Source organism: Schistocerca gregaria, chromosome X, assembly GCF_023897955.1.
Source record: "Schistocerca gregaria isolate iqSchGreg1 chromosome X, iqSchGreg1.2, whole genome shotgun sequence".
Lineage (NCBI taxonomy): Eukaryota > Metazoa > Arthropoda > Insecta > Orthoptera > Acrididae > Schistocerca > Schistocerca gregaria.
The window spans coordinates 725,450,118-725,463,561 of record NC_064931.1 but is presented as its reverse complement, the minus strand read 5'-3'; the positions used below and the strand labels follow the sequence as shown (position 1 = coordinate 725,463,561).

Sequence of the window (13,444 nt, the reverse complement as noted above, 5' to 3'; positions counted from 1 at the left end):
TCTTAACAATGTAGAAAGTGCTGTCAGCTCTTCCAGCCTAATGAGTTGCATCACATTCTCTATGCTTTATAAATCTGTTGTTGATCTGCTCTGGACTTTGTCCTATTGGCTATGTCTCTGTAAAAAGTCCATATTTCCAACAAGAACTCTGTCTCACACTATTTCAACTGCAGATTTATATCCTGCAGTGACAGCTCTGGCTGTGCACTGTTGCATTCTATGTACAGCTGCCCAATTTCCGTCACCAACTCCTGCTCAGCTGCACCATATGCAAACTCCTAATTCCATCTATGACCTTGCTTCTCTGTTATACTGCAAAGTTCTGAATTTTACCAAAAACTTCTTTTCTGCTTTTTCATAGGTGCATGAAGCTCTACTCCAAGGTTATGCATATATATTGTCTCTTTTAGTGTCTTTGAATCTGTGTCCTCTTTTACAACCTCATCAAAAGTCTCTTTTTTTATTTTTTATTTATTTATTTATTGTTCTGTGGGACCACATTAAGGAGAAGTCTCCATGGTTATGGAACGAGTCAATACATGAAATTATAATACGATTGTAGAAACAGATAAAATGAAATATAAGAAACATATTCAGGAGACAAGTCGTTAGTTTAAATAAAGAAAATCAAGAATGTAACACTGGAATTTGCTTAATTTTTTAGCTCTTCCAGGAGCTCCTCGACAGAATAGGAGTAGTGAGCCATAAGGAAACTCTTCAGTTTGGGCTACTGCTAAGATTTTTGAGTACTTATGGTAGCTTATTGAAAATGGATGCAGCACAATACTGCACTCCTTTCCGCACAAGAGTCAAGGAAGTGCATTCCACATGCAGATTTGATTTCTGCCGAGTATTAACTGAGTGAAAGCTGCTAACTCTTGGGAATAAGCTAATATTGCTAACAACAAACGACATTTAAAGAAAATATATACTGTGAGGGCAATGTCGGAATTCCCAGACTATTGAATAGGGGTCGACAAGAGGTTTTCGAACTTACACCACACATAGCTCGAACAGCCCGTTTTTGAGCCAAAAATACCATTTTTGAATCAGAAGTATTACCCCAAAAAATAATACCATATGACATAAGCATATGAAAATATGCGAAGTAGACTACTTTTCATGTTGAAATGTCACTTATTTCAGATACTGTTCTAATGGTAAATAAAGTGGCATTTAGTTTCTGAACAAGATCCTGAACATGGGCTTTCCACAACAGCTTACTATCTATCCGAACGCCTAGGAACTTGAACTGTTCCATATCGCTTATAATATGCCCATCCTGTCTCATTAAAATATCAGTTCTTGTTGAATTGTGAGTTAGAAACTGTAAAAACTTAGTCTTACTGTGATTTAGCATCAAATTATTTTCCACAAGCCATGAACTTATTTCATGAACTACATTATTTAATAATGTTTCAATATTACACACAAGATCCTTCACTACCAAGCTGGTGTCATCAGCAAACAGAAATATTTTTGAATCACCTGTAATACTAGAGGGCATATCATTTATATAAATAAGAAACAGCAGTGGCCCCAGTACCGACCCTTGGGGAACACCCCATTTAACAATGCCCCATTGGGACTGAACATCACTACCACTCTCAATATTGCAGAGAATTACCTTCTGCTTTCTGTTCTTAAAGTAAGAGGCGAACCAATTGTAAGCTACTCCCCTTACTCCATAATGGTCCAACTTCTGCAGTAATATTTTGTGGTCAACACAGTCAAAAGCCTTCGTTAAATCAAAGAAAACACTTAACATTCGCAACCTTTTATTTAATCCGTCCAAAACCTCACAGAGAAAAGAGAATATATCATTTTCAGTTGTTAAACCATTTCTAAAACCAAACTGTACATTTGACAGCAAATTATGTGAATTTAAATGCTCCAGTAACCTTGTATATACAACCCTCTCGATAACTTTAGCAAACACTGATGGCATAGAAATAGGTCTGTAATTGTCAACATTATCCTTGTCTCCCTTTTTATAAAGTGGCTTCACTACAGAGTACTTTAATCGGTCAAGAAACCGACCACTCCTAAAGGAAAAGTTACAGATATGGCTAAGTACTGGGCTAACATACATGGAACAATACTTCAGTATTCTGCTAGATACCCCGTCATATCCATGAAAGTTCTTGGTCTTTAGTGATTTAATTATTAACTCAATCTCCCTCTTGTCAGTATCATGGAGGAGCATTTCAGGTAACAGTCTCGGAGCACTTTTTTCCACGAGCACTATGTGATTCCCTGTTGGCACTAGGTTTCTATTTAGTTCACCTGCTATATTCAGAAAGTGATTATTAAATACTGTACATATATGCGACTTATCAGTAACACGGACACTCCCACTACGCACTGATTCTATATCCTCGACCTGTCTCTGCAGACCAGCCACTTCCTTTACGACTGACCATATGGTTTTAATTTTATCCTGAGACTTAGCTATTCTATCTGCATACCACATACTTTTTGCCTTCCTAGTAACTTTTTTAAGCACCTTACAATACTGTTTGTAATGGGTTGCTGCATTTAGATTGTGACTGTTTTTACGTTTTGATATAATTGCCACTTTGTTCTACAAGATATTCTTATCCCTTTAGTCAGCCACCCAGGCTGCCTGTTTGTGCTAGTACCCTGTTTTGAATGTTCTAACAGAAAGCAACTTTCAAAGAGCACGAGAAAAGTCTTGAGGAAAGCATTATATTTATCGTCTACTGTATCAGCACTATAAACATCGTGCCACTCTTGTTCCTTGATAAGGTTTACAAAAGTCTCTACAGCAACTGGATCAGCTTTCCTAAAAAGTTGGTAACTATATTTAACATGTGTTGCAGCACAAAAATCTTTTAGACTTAAAATTTGTGCATCATGATCTGAAAGGCCATTCACCTTTTTGCTAACAGAATGCCGTTCTAGTAATGAGGAATGAACAGAAATATTGTCTATGGTTGTTCTGCTGTTCCCTTGCACTCTCGCTGGAAAGAATACGGTTTGCATAAGATTATATGAATTAAGGAGGTCTACCAGCATCCTTTTCCTTGCACAATCACTTATACAATTAATATTGAAGTCACCACATATAACTAACTTTTTGTATTTCCTATAAAGTGAACCAAGAACCTCCTCTAGCTTTAGCAAAAATGTTGTGAAATCGGAGTCTGGGGATCTATAAATAACAACAGTAAGAAGTTTAGCTCCACTAAATTTAACCACACCTGCACAACATTCAAACACCTTTTCAATCTTAGGCTGTTCACACATCAGTGTCTCTTCATCCGTTTGTTGTTCATTGTCTTTTCCATATCACTTTGTGTAGATGTTTCCAGGGGACTACATTATTAGTTTCCTTGATCTTTATGGACAATTTCTGTTTGGTGGAGTTTATTAAGATCATTAGTTTTTGTTGAACTACGTTTACCTCTTCATTTGCTCTTGATTTTATGAACAAAGGAGTTTGTTGTGTTGTTTGCACTGCTGCGATGATAGCATCTGGAGCTGTTTTGGCTTCCCCTCTACTATGAGCCACTGTTACTATCAAGTCTTCATACCTTGTTTCACATCCGCTGCTTCTCAAATTGTCGCAGTTTTCTCTTCGGCATTATTGTTTTAATTAGCCAAGCCAGTTGCTGTTGTTCCTTTGCAGGTAGCCATCCTGGTTATATCAGTTTTCCCATTTGATGCCAAACTTACAGTGGTGCATGGCCTCTTCATGTTCAACTGCTCAGCTGCCTTCTGTATGGGATCATTCAATGAGTCACCAAAAGTAGTGACACAAGTGCTGGGTGTCAGACTTTGCATCAGCTGTAATAGCCTGGGACGGCATAGCAGCTGGCAGCAAGCACCTGACACAGTGCTGTCATCCACATTCCCCTCCTCATCTGACAACGCATAGCACACCGATATAGCATGAATACTAAGTCACACTCTGCCCCAAAGGAAAAGTGAGGATTCCATCACACTGGCAGTGGCCAATCACACTGAAAACTTTAAATTCTCACTTTGATTTATTTACAGTCAATGTCTCTTTCACAAAACACACTCAAATAAGAGACACTTCCATTATTTGTGGGTGCAGGCATCAGCTGCCAACAATGACACTTTCTGCATAAAAAAATCTTTCGAACACGGATCTGACATAAATCCACAACCATCCTGGCAGTCACCATAGCTATCAAAACCGATACAGACTTGTCACTTGAGTCAGTGAATCATCATACTGACACAGAATGCTATGCACTGGTTGCAATAAGTTAGTAGAGATATGGCTGCTTTCACAAGTAGGTTTGCCTCAAATGGCATCTCAAATGTTTGAGATTTCTGCATTGACCTTTGCAACTGATTGTCCTCCCAGCATGTGTTGGGGCCGACCAAGTTCTTTTACAACCTCAATGTGTCAATAAGATTAGTGTTCCGACAATACCACTACCTATCTTAGCCACAAACGGATATACAAATGCATGAAAACCCAAAGTGCACACAGTCTTATGCAGACTCATTACTTCAAGAAGTTCACTCCCAATGAGGAACTTGTTAAGAAAGTATTACAGTGGTTAAACAACATACTATAAGGCATAATAATAGTAATTAAGTTTGATGACCCACTGACTGCATGGTCTCAATTGATCACAGGTGCAGCACTGGTTGAAGTACCACCCAGTATCATTTATTACAAATGACATAAGACACTGATTCATCAGCATTAACACTTTCTTGCAGACACTATATGCTGCAATTATGTTCTGCTTGTTTCTGCAATCACAACTGGGTTAGGCACTTACACTGGCTGCCGACAAGCACATCTGCTGCTGTAAGCACCATCTCCACACAGCACTAGGTTGGCTGCCCTGCCCTGCAGGAACTTCAGATTACTTCTAGCATTTGTGATCTACTAGTCCAGTTTAAGATGGAACAGAGTGTCAAGAGCTAAGATGAGTGCATAAACTCAGGGGTCATAACACAATGAAGCCGACATTGCCACTGTTGTCATTCTCATCTTGTACAATTTTCCTGCCACTGGCACGGTATGGTTGGAACACGAGCCTCTCCATCTCCTGCGTTCTTCGTACTACCTCTATATCAATACTCTGACCCAGTCTTAACCTGTCTTCAAATGCTTTCTTACACTCTTATTCGTAATGTGTCTTTATGTGTCTTTGGTTTTCCCATTGGTTTCTTATCTTCCACTTCATCTTTAACATCTTCCTAAGCACCCTTTTTCCATCCATTTTCTTCACATGCCTCAAACATTTTAATCTTTTCCCTTCCTTTTTCTTCTGCAAGCATTTCTCGTGTGTTATCTCCTTGACACTTTCATTTCTCATCTTTTCCAATTTTGTTACACCTCTCTTGACTTCAACAACTTTATTCCATTGGCTTGCAACTTACTTTTATCTTTGCCTGAGATTTCTACAACATACAAAAGATTTGTACACAATATGTTTTTGTATCACCTTCTTACTTTTCTGGGGAACTCCTTTTCACACACCATTCCTTTCACTCTTCTCATGAAGTTATTAGATTATCTTGTACATTCACTTACCTCACGGCCATTTCTCCCATTTCTGTGAGATGTACTACTCCATTTTCAGCTGTTTTCCACCCAGTGCCATGTTTACTACAGCCTCTGCTTTTTTTCTGTTTGTGACCACTAACTCACATTTCTTTCAATTAAATTTTAGATCATTCCCTAGCACAGCTTTTTCACAAGCAACTACCTTCCCCTGGACACCATCCTTGCAGATCCCCAACAGCATTAAACTGTCAACAAACAATATTGCTTTCAACCAGTCTCCTCTCCCTCTTGTGATTTGTGTTGTTATGTCATCAATCACCACTATAAAAAGTCATAGTGTGCTGCCTTCTTTCAGACAGTTTTACTGCCTCAGCTGCCCTGTTCTCTCTCCCCCCCATTCTCACACAATTACACTTACTAGTGCAGTCTATTTCTCTACCATTTTCATTCATAGTGACTCCAAAATCTACTTCTGGATATAGTGTTACATGCTTTCTCTAAACCCTGGCAGACTATTAGTCTATCTCTCCCATGCCCATAGTGGTGTTTCAGAAGCCATCTCACTTGCTCTATTTCATTTAGTCTCAAAGATGCTGTAGAAACAAAGAGTGATACACTGAATGCTCAACAAATTTTATAACCTATTCCTTGTAATCAATACGTAGCATCAATAGTTCTAATTATAAAATCAAACAGTGTATGCCACCTGTACAAATGCAGAGTATTGTGGCAGTAACATTGAATAAAATGTACTCAGGTTTCCAGCCACATCAAGTGGTTAAAATTACATGAGCTTTTGACCGAGCAATCCTTGGCCATTAAGTGGAACGACTGCTGATGGGATGCTAGTATGCCCTTAACTACAGCTACTAGCTGTCACGTTACTGGTGCTCACAGCATCACCATATGTGAGGACACATTGACTCTGCGTTCACTGCACCTGCTTCAACCTCCTGACTGCTATATCCCGCACCATGCTGAGCTGCTGGCCACTGTCTCTATTAAAGATGTTATCAGTCATTTTTATTTCCATAGCTTCTTTAATTACACAATCCTAGAAGCCATTAGTGTGACCCACAACACAGATTTCATCAAATTTGATCCACTGATCATTTTTAGAGCATGCTGAGCTAAAGTTCATCTACCACATATGAAAAGGATGCCTTGGCCACAGCATTTACAGAAAATGTATGCACATCGATCTGTTCCTGCATGATATCAGTCATCACCAACTAACTAGCACAGACACACATCGTGTTTCAACCATTCGTGCATTGTGTAAGAATGATACCAGATGTTGATAACCTGCTGCATGAGCTGAGTCACCCATGCAAGGTCTCCCAGAACAATGGCTACTATGTTCGCCAAAGAAATGAAGTGACCTCAAACAAGAATCACAGTAAGATCATGGATGGAGAGCAGGAAAAAAACTTGCTTTTTTTGTCCATCTGTGGCTCTGTGTAGGGCAAGATAAGTTGCCTGCTGAAATACACAAAATCAAATCAGTCTTAGCATTCTGACAAAAAAATTTAGTAATTATTGAAATCAGTTAAAGATGCAGAAGTCTCAGAGCACCTATTGTTTATAAAATACCATGTGAATGAGGCCAACATTAGACTGGACAAATAGTGTGCACTGTAGATGAACACAGGAAGGAGCACAAGAGGTTTTATCGATTAAGCTATCATGAAAAATCTGCTTTACCTGAACATAGTATAGAAAATGGTCACTGAATCAAATTTGATGAAAACCTCTGTTGTTGCTCACAATAACAGCTTATTATGTAATTAAAGAGGCCACTGAAATAAAAATCACTGATAACACCCTTAATAGAGACAGCCTGCAGCTCATCATGGTGTAAGATAAGTGATTATGATGTTGAAGCTGGCACATTGAACACGAATTAAACATATGCTCATATATAATGATGCTGTGAGCACCAGTGGTATCATGGCGGGCAGCTAGAGTTTATAAGGGTATACCAGTAGCCCTCAGTAGTCATTCTACTTGACAATGGCCTCGTAGGGCTTGCTCAAAAGCTCATGGCACTACTACAACTTTACACAGCTGGAAACCTGAAACATTTTATTTGGTATATTTCACTTTTTAGCTAATTTTTGAACAACAACCACCACACAAGTAACTTCAGAAATGTATGCCGCATTACACATAGTAGAGACAGCATCGAAGGTCAAAGTCCCTCTCCCCTATGAAAGGTGTCTTAGCAAACATGCACCTGTAAGTGTCGTTGAACACAGAAACACACCAGCTCACGGAAATAGTAACATCTTTCGTGTTGTACAGATATAAGTGCAAACCATCAGTGAAAGTCCAATCTTCTCCAGCATTCATTCATTCAAAAACTGTATTCTGTAAATTCAATCATGAAAGATAGCCTTCAGGCATGTGGACTGAGTGAAGTTAGCAAGCAAAAGCTGTTGCTGCAGACAATTTCCGTAAACACAGCATGCACCACCAACAGACATTAATTTAAAAAATAAAACCCTTAGGAAACTACAAAATTAATCAGGTCATCTGTAGTGTATCAAATAAATCCAAACATTTTGGATACTCAAGTAAAAAGGTGGACCATGCTGGTTTTTGTAATTTTTGAGTTATGCATTGCTTATTGGGCTGAGGTTCTGTCAAGGGAATAAAAATGATCATTTCCCCACTATCTAACTGGTAGATTTCTGTACTTTAAAGAAGTGACATTTTCTTATTCAGTAATATAATGTGCCAGTCCATTTTAGTTTTCTATCTAATGTATTTCAGTGTTACAGTTATCATCACAACCAATTAAATTTTCATTTAAGACATTATTTTCTCCACAGTGAGTTGCAGGTATTTAGTATGACTGGAGTCTCTTCTGGACTGTATACTGTAACACTGATATTTCACTATGAAGCATGTTGCAACTAGAATCTTCAGTATGCAATACATCATTTCAGTGCACTACAAAAGGTGTTTCGAGTTCTAGAAAAGGATGTTTGAGTTCAAAAATTAATGTGTGATGAGGAGACTGCTACTTTTTGAATGGTTGCTAGTGATACATGAATTGTCAAGTAATATTTTAACAGTCTAGATAGGGATATTATTTTACATATTTTGAGATGAACTGCTTCTGACTGAATACCCAAGCAGCTAGACTATATGACATAAATAATTTGGTGTGGAAGGAGTTAAGCTGTTAAAGAGCAATTACTGTTGACTTTTGTTGCTTTTAATGTGGTCAGGGATTCTTAAGGAACCATTTGAGAGATTGCAGTAAATATCAAGGTAGATGGCTTGGTAAGCAGTGGAGAACCAAATGAAGTAGATATGGGAGATGATAAGATTCTCAAGGAATGAACACATTTTTCATCATAAGTCTAGCTTGTGAAGACATCATCTAGCTGAACTCAAAGACTATTTTAAGAGTTTGACTACATGGAAGGATTCTTTTTAGTGGAGTACACATACATCTGTGTTGAAGGGTACTATAAGAGTGTCCCTTATTGTGATCTAAAATTTTACACCCACCTGCAAAATTAAAAGGCAGTGTAATCTTTGGGGTCCAGTGTGACAAAGAGATCATTAGAGCTGAGCATTCAATAGCAGTATTCTATGAATTGGTAACAATAATGAACATGATAAAGAAAAACACTTATTGGAGTTTCACATTCTATCAACGTAGAGGTAATCTGAGATAGAGCATAATCTTTGAGAAGGAAACTGGCCATGGCTTTGGCTAACAAAAGTCTAGTGTCTTTACAACTGTGCCACATTACTCTTCACAATATAATTTTGTGAGTTGTCTGTGACTGAACTGCACTGATTTCCCTAATATGTATCAGTATTTCAAGTACAGAGTATTGGGAATATTTACTACATAAAGGAAGTCTGAAAAATAACAGCATCTAGCCTCAATTCCACATATTGCAAAGTTGCTTGCATCTTAAAATTTGATTTTTACAGTGAACTTGACACTAATTCACATATGAATATGAAAACATTTAACTCTTTAACTGCTCTGGACATGTTAACGTGGGTGCCTTTGTACCTGTTCCTGTGTGCTCTAAACGTGTTTACACAGGCCACCAGTCCTTCTACCTGGTATTCTGAATGTGCCTACACGTAGACTGGTGGCGCACATAAACACATTCAGAGCACACAGGGACAGGTACAAACGCGCGCGTTAACACGTCCAGAGCAGTTAAAGGTTTAATAGAAGTGTTAAAATCATTTGCCTGTAGCATTTGTTGTTTTCTCAATATGAACACCTGGTTGATATACCACTAATGGACAAGAAGTTTTATCCACAAAATTGGAGCATATATTAATTGTTCAAATCGGTTCAAGAAAATTACAAAAATTTGGAAGGCTATATTTATAAGTTTGTTTCTTGCTCTCAGCTATTACTGCAGCATCATATAAAACCTAGGCATCTTTTGTCCCATCCTTGTTAAACTAATCTGCATACATTTATATGTCCGTATATGTGAATTATGTTTTTCCTCATATTAAACTGATCTTACGTACTGCAAAAATGTATCCCTGGATTAATAAATGATTATGGGTTACCAATAACAAGCTTCACCTTTGATCTGTTATATAATGATATGACTTCCGATGTCATATGTGCACAAATAGAAAGATAACAGAACAAAGACAATTTTTGCTTTTTGTTTGTAATATTTTTTTGGAACGTAGGCTGTGGTGAAATACTGGTATTTTGCATAGCCTGATATCAAGGTTACATTGAAAATTGACAGTTTGGTTGTGAGATGACTAAATTGACAAATGTCATTTAATGATAATAACTATAATTCTTGTTACGCTCTGTATGCTACGTTTAAATTTCGATGAGTCTACATCCGACATTTTGATGTTGTCACTGGTTAAACCTGACTGGCAGTACCGAAGGCTTCAGGTAACCCATTATTATTACTAGGTTTTTTTGAGTCATCAATCTTCTGACCGGTTTGATGGGGTCTTCCATGAATTCCTCTCCTGTGCCAACCTTTTCATCTCAGAGTAGCACTTGCAGCCTACATCCTCTATTTGCTGAATGTATCCCAATAAAAAAGCTGAGCAGTGATTGCAGCAGAGCTGGTAAATGACATGGCTGCTTTTACAGATGGCCAGGCACCTAATGGGCAAGTATAAACCTGTGAGAGGACTGGAGTAGTAAGTGCTGGGTGGGTGGATGGGGCAGATTTTGCAACTGGGTCTTCCACAGGGATATGATCCTTGTGGAAAGAAGTTGGGATTGGGAGTGGCATAGGGATGGACTAGGGTGTTGTGGAGGTTGGGTGGGTAATGGAACACCACTTTAGGAGGGGTAGGCAGTATTTCGAGTAGGATGTCCCTCATTTCAGGGCATGATGATAGGTAATCAAAGCCCTGGCTAAAATGTGGTTCAGTCGTCCTAGTCCGTTGTGGTACTGGGTGATAAAGGGAACACTCCTTTGGGGCTGGTTCTTAGAGGTGGTGGGAGGATTGGGGATGTGAGGGGAAATGGCACAGGAGATCTGTTTGCAGACTAGGTTTGGGGATGGTGCCTGCCTGTGAAGGCCATGATTAAACCCTCAGCATACTGAGCAAGGGAGTTTTTGTCACTACAGATACATCATCCCTAGGTGGCCAGGCTGTATTGGAGAGATTTTGGTGTGAAAGGTATAACAGCTGTCCTCCTCAACCCAGCATGCCACATGCATAGATGTTGACATCCTCCACTCTAATGGCTCCATCTGCACCTCTGTTCACATTAAATCCACCAATGACCAACAGTGCCTGCATTTTGACAGCACTCATCTCTTTCACACCAGCAAATCTTGCCCACACAGCCTGGCTACCTAGGGATGGCGTATGTGGTGTGATAGAAACACCCTTGCACAGTATTCTGAGGGTTTCATCAAGGCCCTCACAGATAGGCACCACGCCCAGACCTAAACAGCAAACAGATCTCCTGTGCCATTCCCCCCCTCACACCCCCAATCCTCCCTCCATGCTCAAGAGCCAGCCACAAAGAAGTGTCTCCTTCATCACCCACTATCACTCCGGGCTGTAACAACTGAACCACATCCTTCGCCAGAGCTTCGATTACCTATCGTTATGTCCTGAAATGAGGGACATCTTACCCGAGATACTTCCCACCCCTCCTAAAGCGGTTCTCCGTTACCCACACAACCTCCACAACAGCCTAGTCCATCCCCATCTCACTCCTAACCCAAGCCCTTGCCACAAGGATCATATCCTTGTGGAAGACCCAGGTACAAAACCTGCCCAATCTACCCACCCAGCACTTCCTCCTCCAGTCCTATCACAGGTTCATCCTACCCCATCAGGTGCCGGGCCACCTGTGAAAGGAGCGATGTTATTTACCAGCTCTGTTGCAATTACTGCTCAGCTTTTTATATTGGTATGACTACCAACCAGCTGTCCACGAGGATGAATGCCCACTGCCAAGCTGTGGCCAAGAGCAAAGTAGACCACACTGTGGCACAACATGCAGTTGAACATAAGACAGTTTATTTCAATGGCTGCTTCACTACCTGAGCCATCTGGATCCTTCCCTCCACCACCATCTTTTCTGAACTATGCAAATGGAATTCATCCTTACAATCCATTCTCTGCTCCCATAATTATCCCGGCCTCAGTGGCTCTGAGCACTATGGGACTTAACATCTATGGTCATCAGTCCCCTAGAACTACTTAAACCTAACTAACCTAAGGACAACACACAACACCCAGCCATCACGAGGCAGAGAAAATCCCTGACCCTGCCGGGAATCGAACCCAGGCCCAGCCTCAGTCTACGGTAACATACTGTCCCCAAATTGACCACCTAAAAGTTTCCACCCCCTCTGTCCTCTCATCTCCTCCCCATTCTCATCTCCCAACCTGTTTATTTTCAGCCCTCTGCCAACATATCCGCCTGTCTTTTGCTGCTCTTCTCCTTTTTTTTGTCCTTTTTTCCCCAGACCTCCCTGCTCCTCAATCTCCTAATGTTGCACCTTTTGGCAGTCTAGTCCCTGTACACTCCACCAGACACTGTTCTCTCTCCCCACCCATACACTACTATCCTTTCCTCTTCCATGCCCTCTTCAGATTACTATCCTTTCCTCTTCCATGCCCTCTCCAGATTGCTGCTTGCATCCCATGTGATACTTGCATTCCAACCAGAGGTGCTGGAGTTTGCAGTCGTGTGTACGTGAGGTGTGCTTGCTTGTGCGTTTCCTTCACTGTTGAAGGCTATGGCCAAAAACCTTATGTAAGTGTCTTAAGCGTGCCTGTCTGCAACTTGATGTGTCTTCTTTACAGTAGGTAGCAATACACCTTTTTCTACATTGTTGATATTCCTACCTGGAGTTTCCATAGTTTGCTATCATTATGTCAGCCATGTATTAATCTCTTCCATACGTAAGGAAACTAGCCTTTTGAATGTGACAGAGTGGCAGAGGCCTTCCTTATAATGGCATTAATGAAGTGATTAGATATTATAATGTGTTCTTAAACAATGAAAACTTTTAGCCTTCATTAATTTGCTTGTGGAAGCAATGACCATGCACCAGCACCAGAAGACCAGCCCAAAATCCATACATGATATCTTGTCTATGATTTTACACTCTTAAAACTGTTACTATTTTCTAGTGCACAAATATTGTAAACAATTGCTTTTCTGACACAAAATATGCAGAAAGTTTATATAGAATTTATCTACTTACCACAGAAAAGTAGCTATTAGGAGACCAACTCCAATACAGTCTACAAATACCACATAAAGCAGGAATTTGAAATACTCCCAGAATGACAAGTGCAGAAGAATGGCAAATCCAACAGAGGATGCTGAAATAAAGAATGTCAAGTTACACAGCTGAATACAAAATACTAGCAATAATTGTATATATGAATACACTTTCAACACTGGTGTGTCAGGTA

The 13,444-nt window shown here is 39.7% G+C and overlaps 1 protein-coding gene across 2 annotated transcripts in view; it reads right to left on the bottom strand.

Annotated features, from left to right (window-relative positions):
• LOC126297501 (protein unc-50 homolog A) overlaps positions 1–13,444 on the bottom strand; it is a 107,234-nt gene that overhangs the window by 60,785 nt on the left and 33,005 nt on the right. For both annotated transcript variants that reach the window (XM_049988387.1, XM_049988386.1), the window contains exon 4: positions 13,231–13,351. In XM_049988387.1, the coding sequence (XP_049844344.1) occupies positions 13,231–13,351 (121 nt within the window). The remainder of the gene's footprint in view (positions 1–13,230; positions 13,352–13,444) is intronic.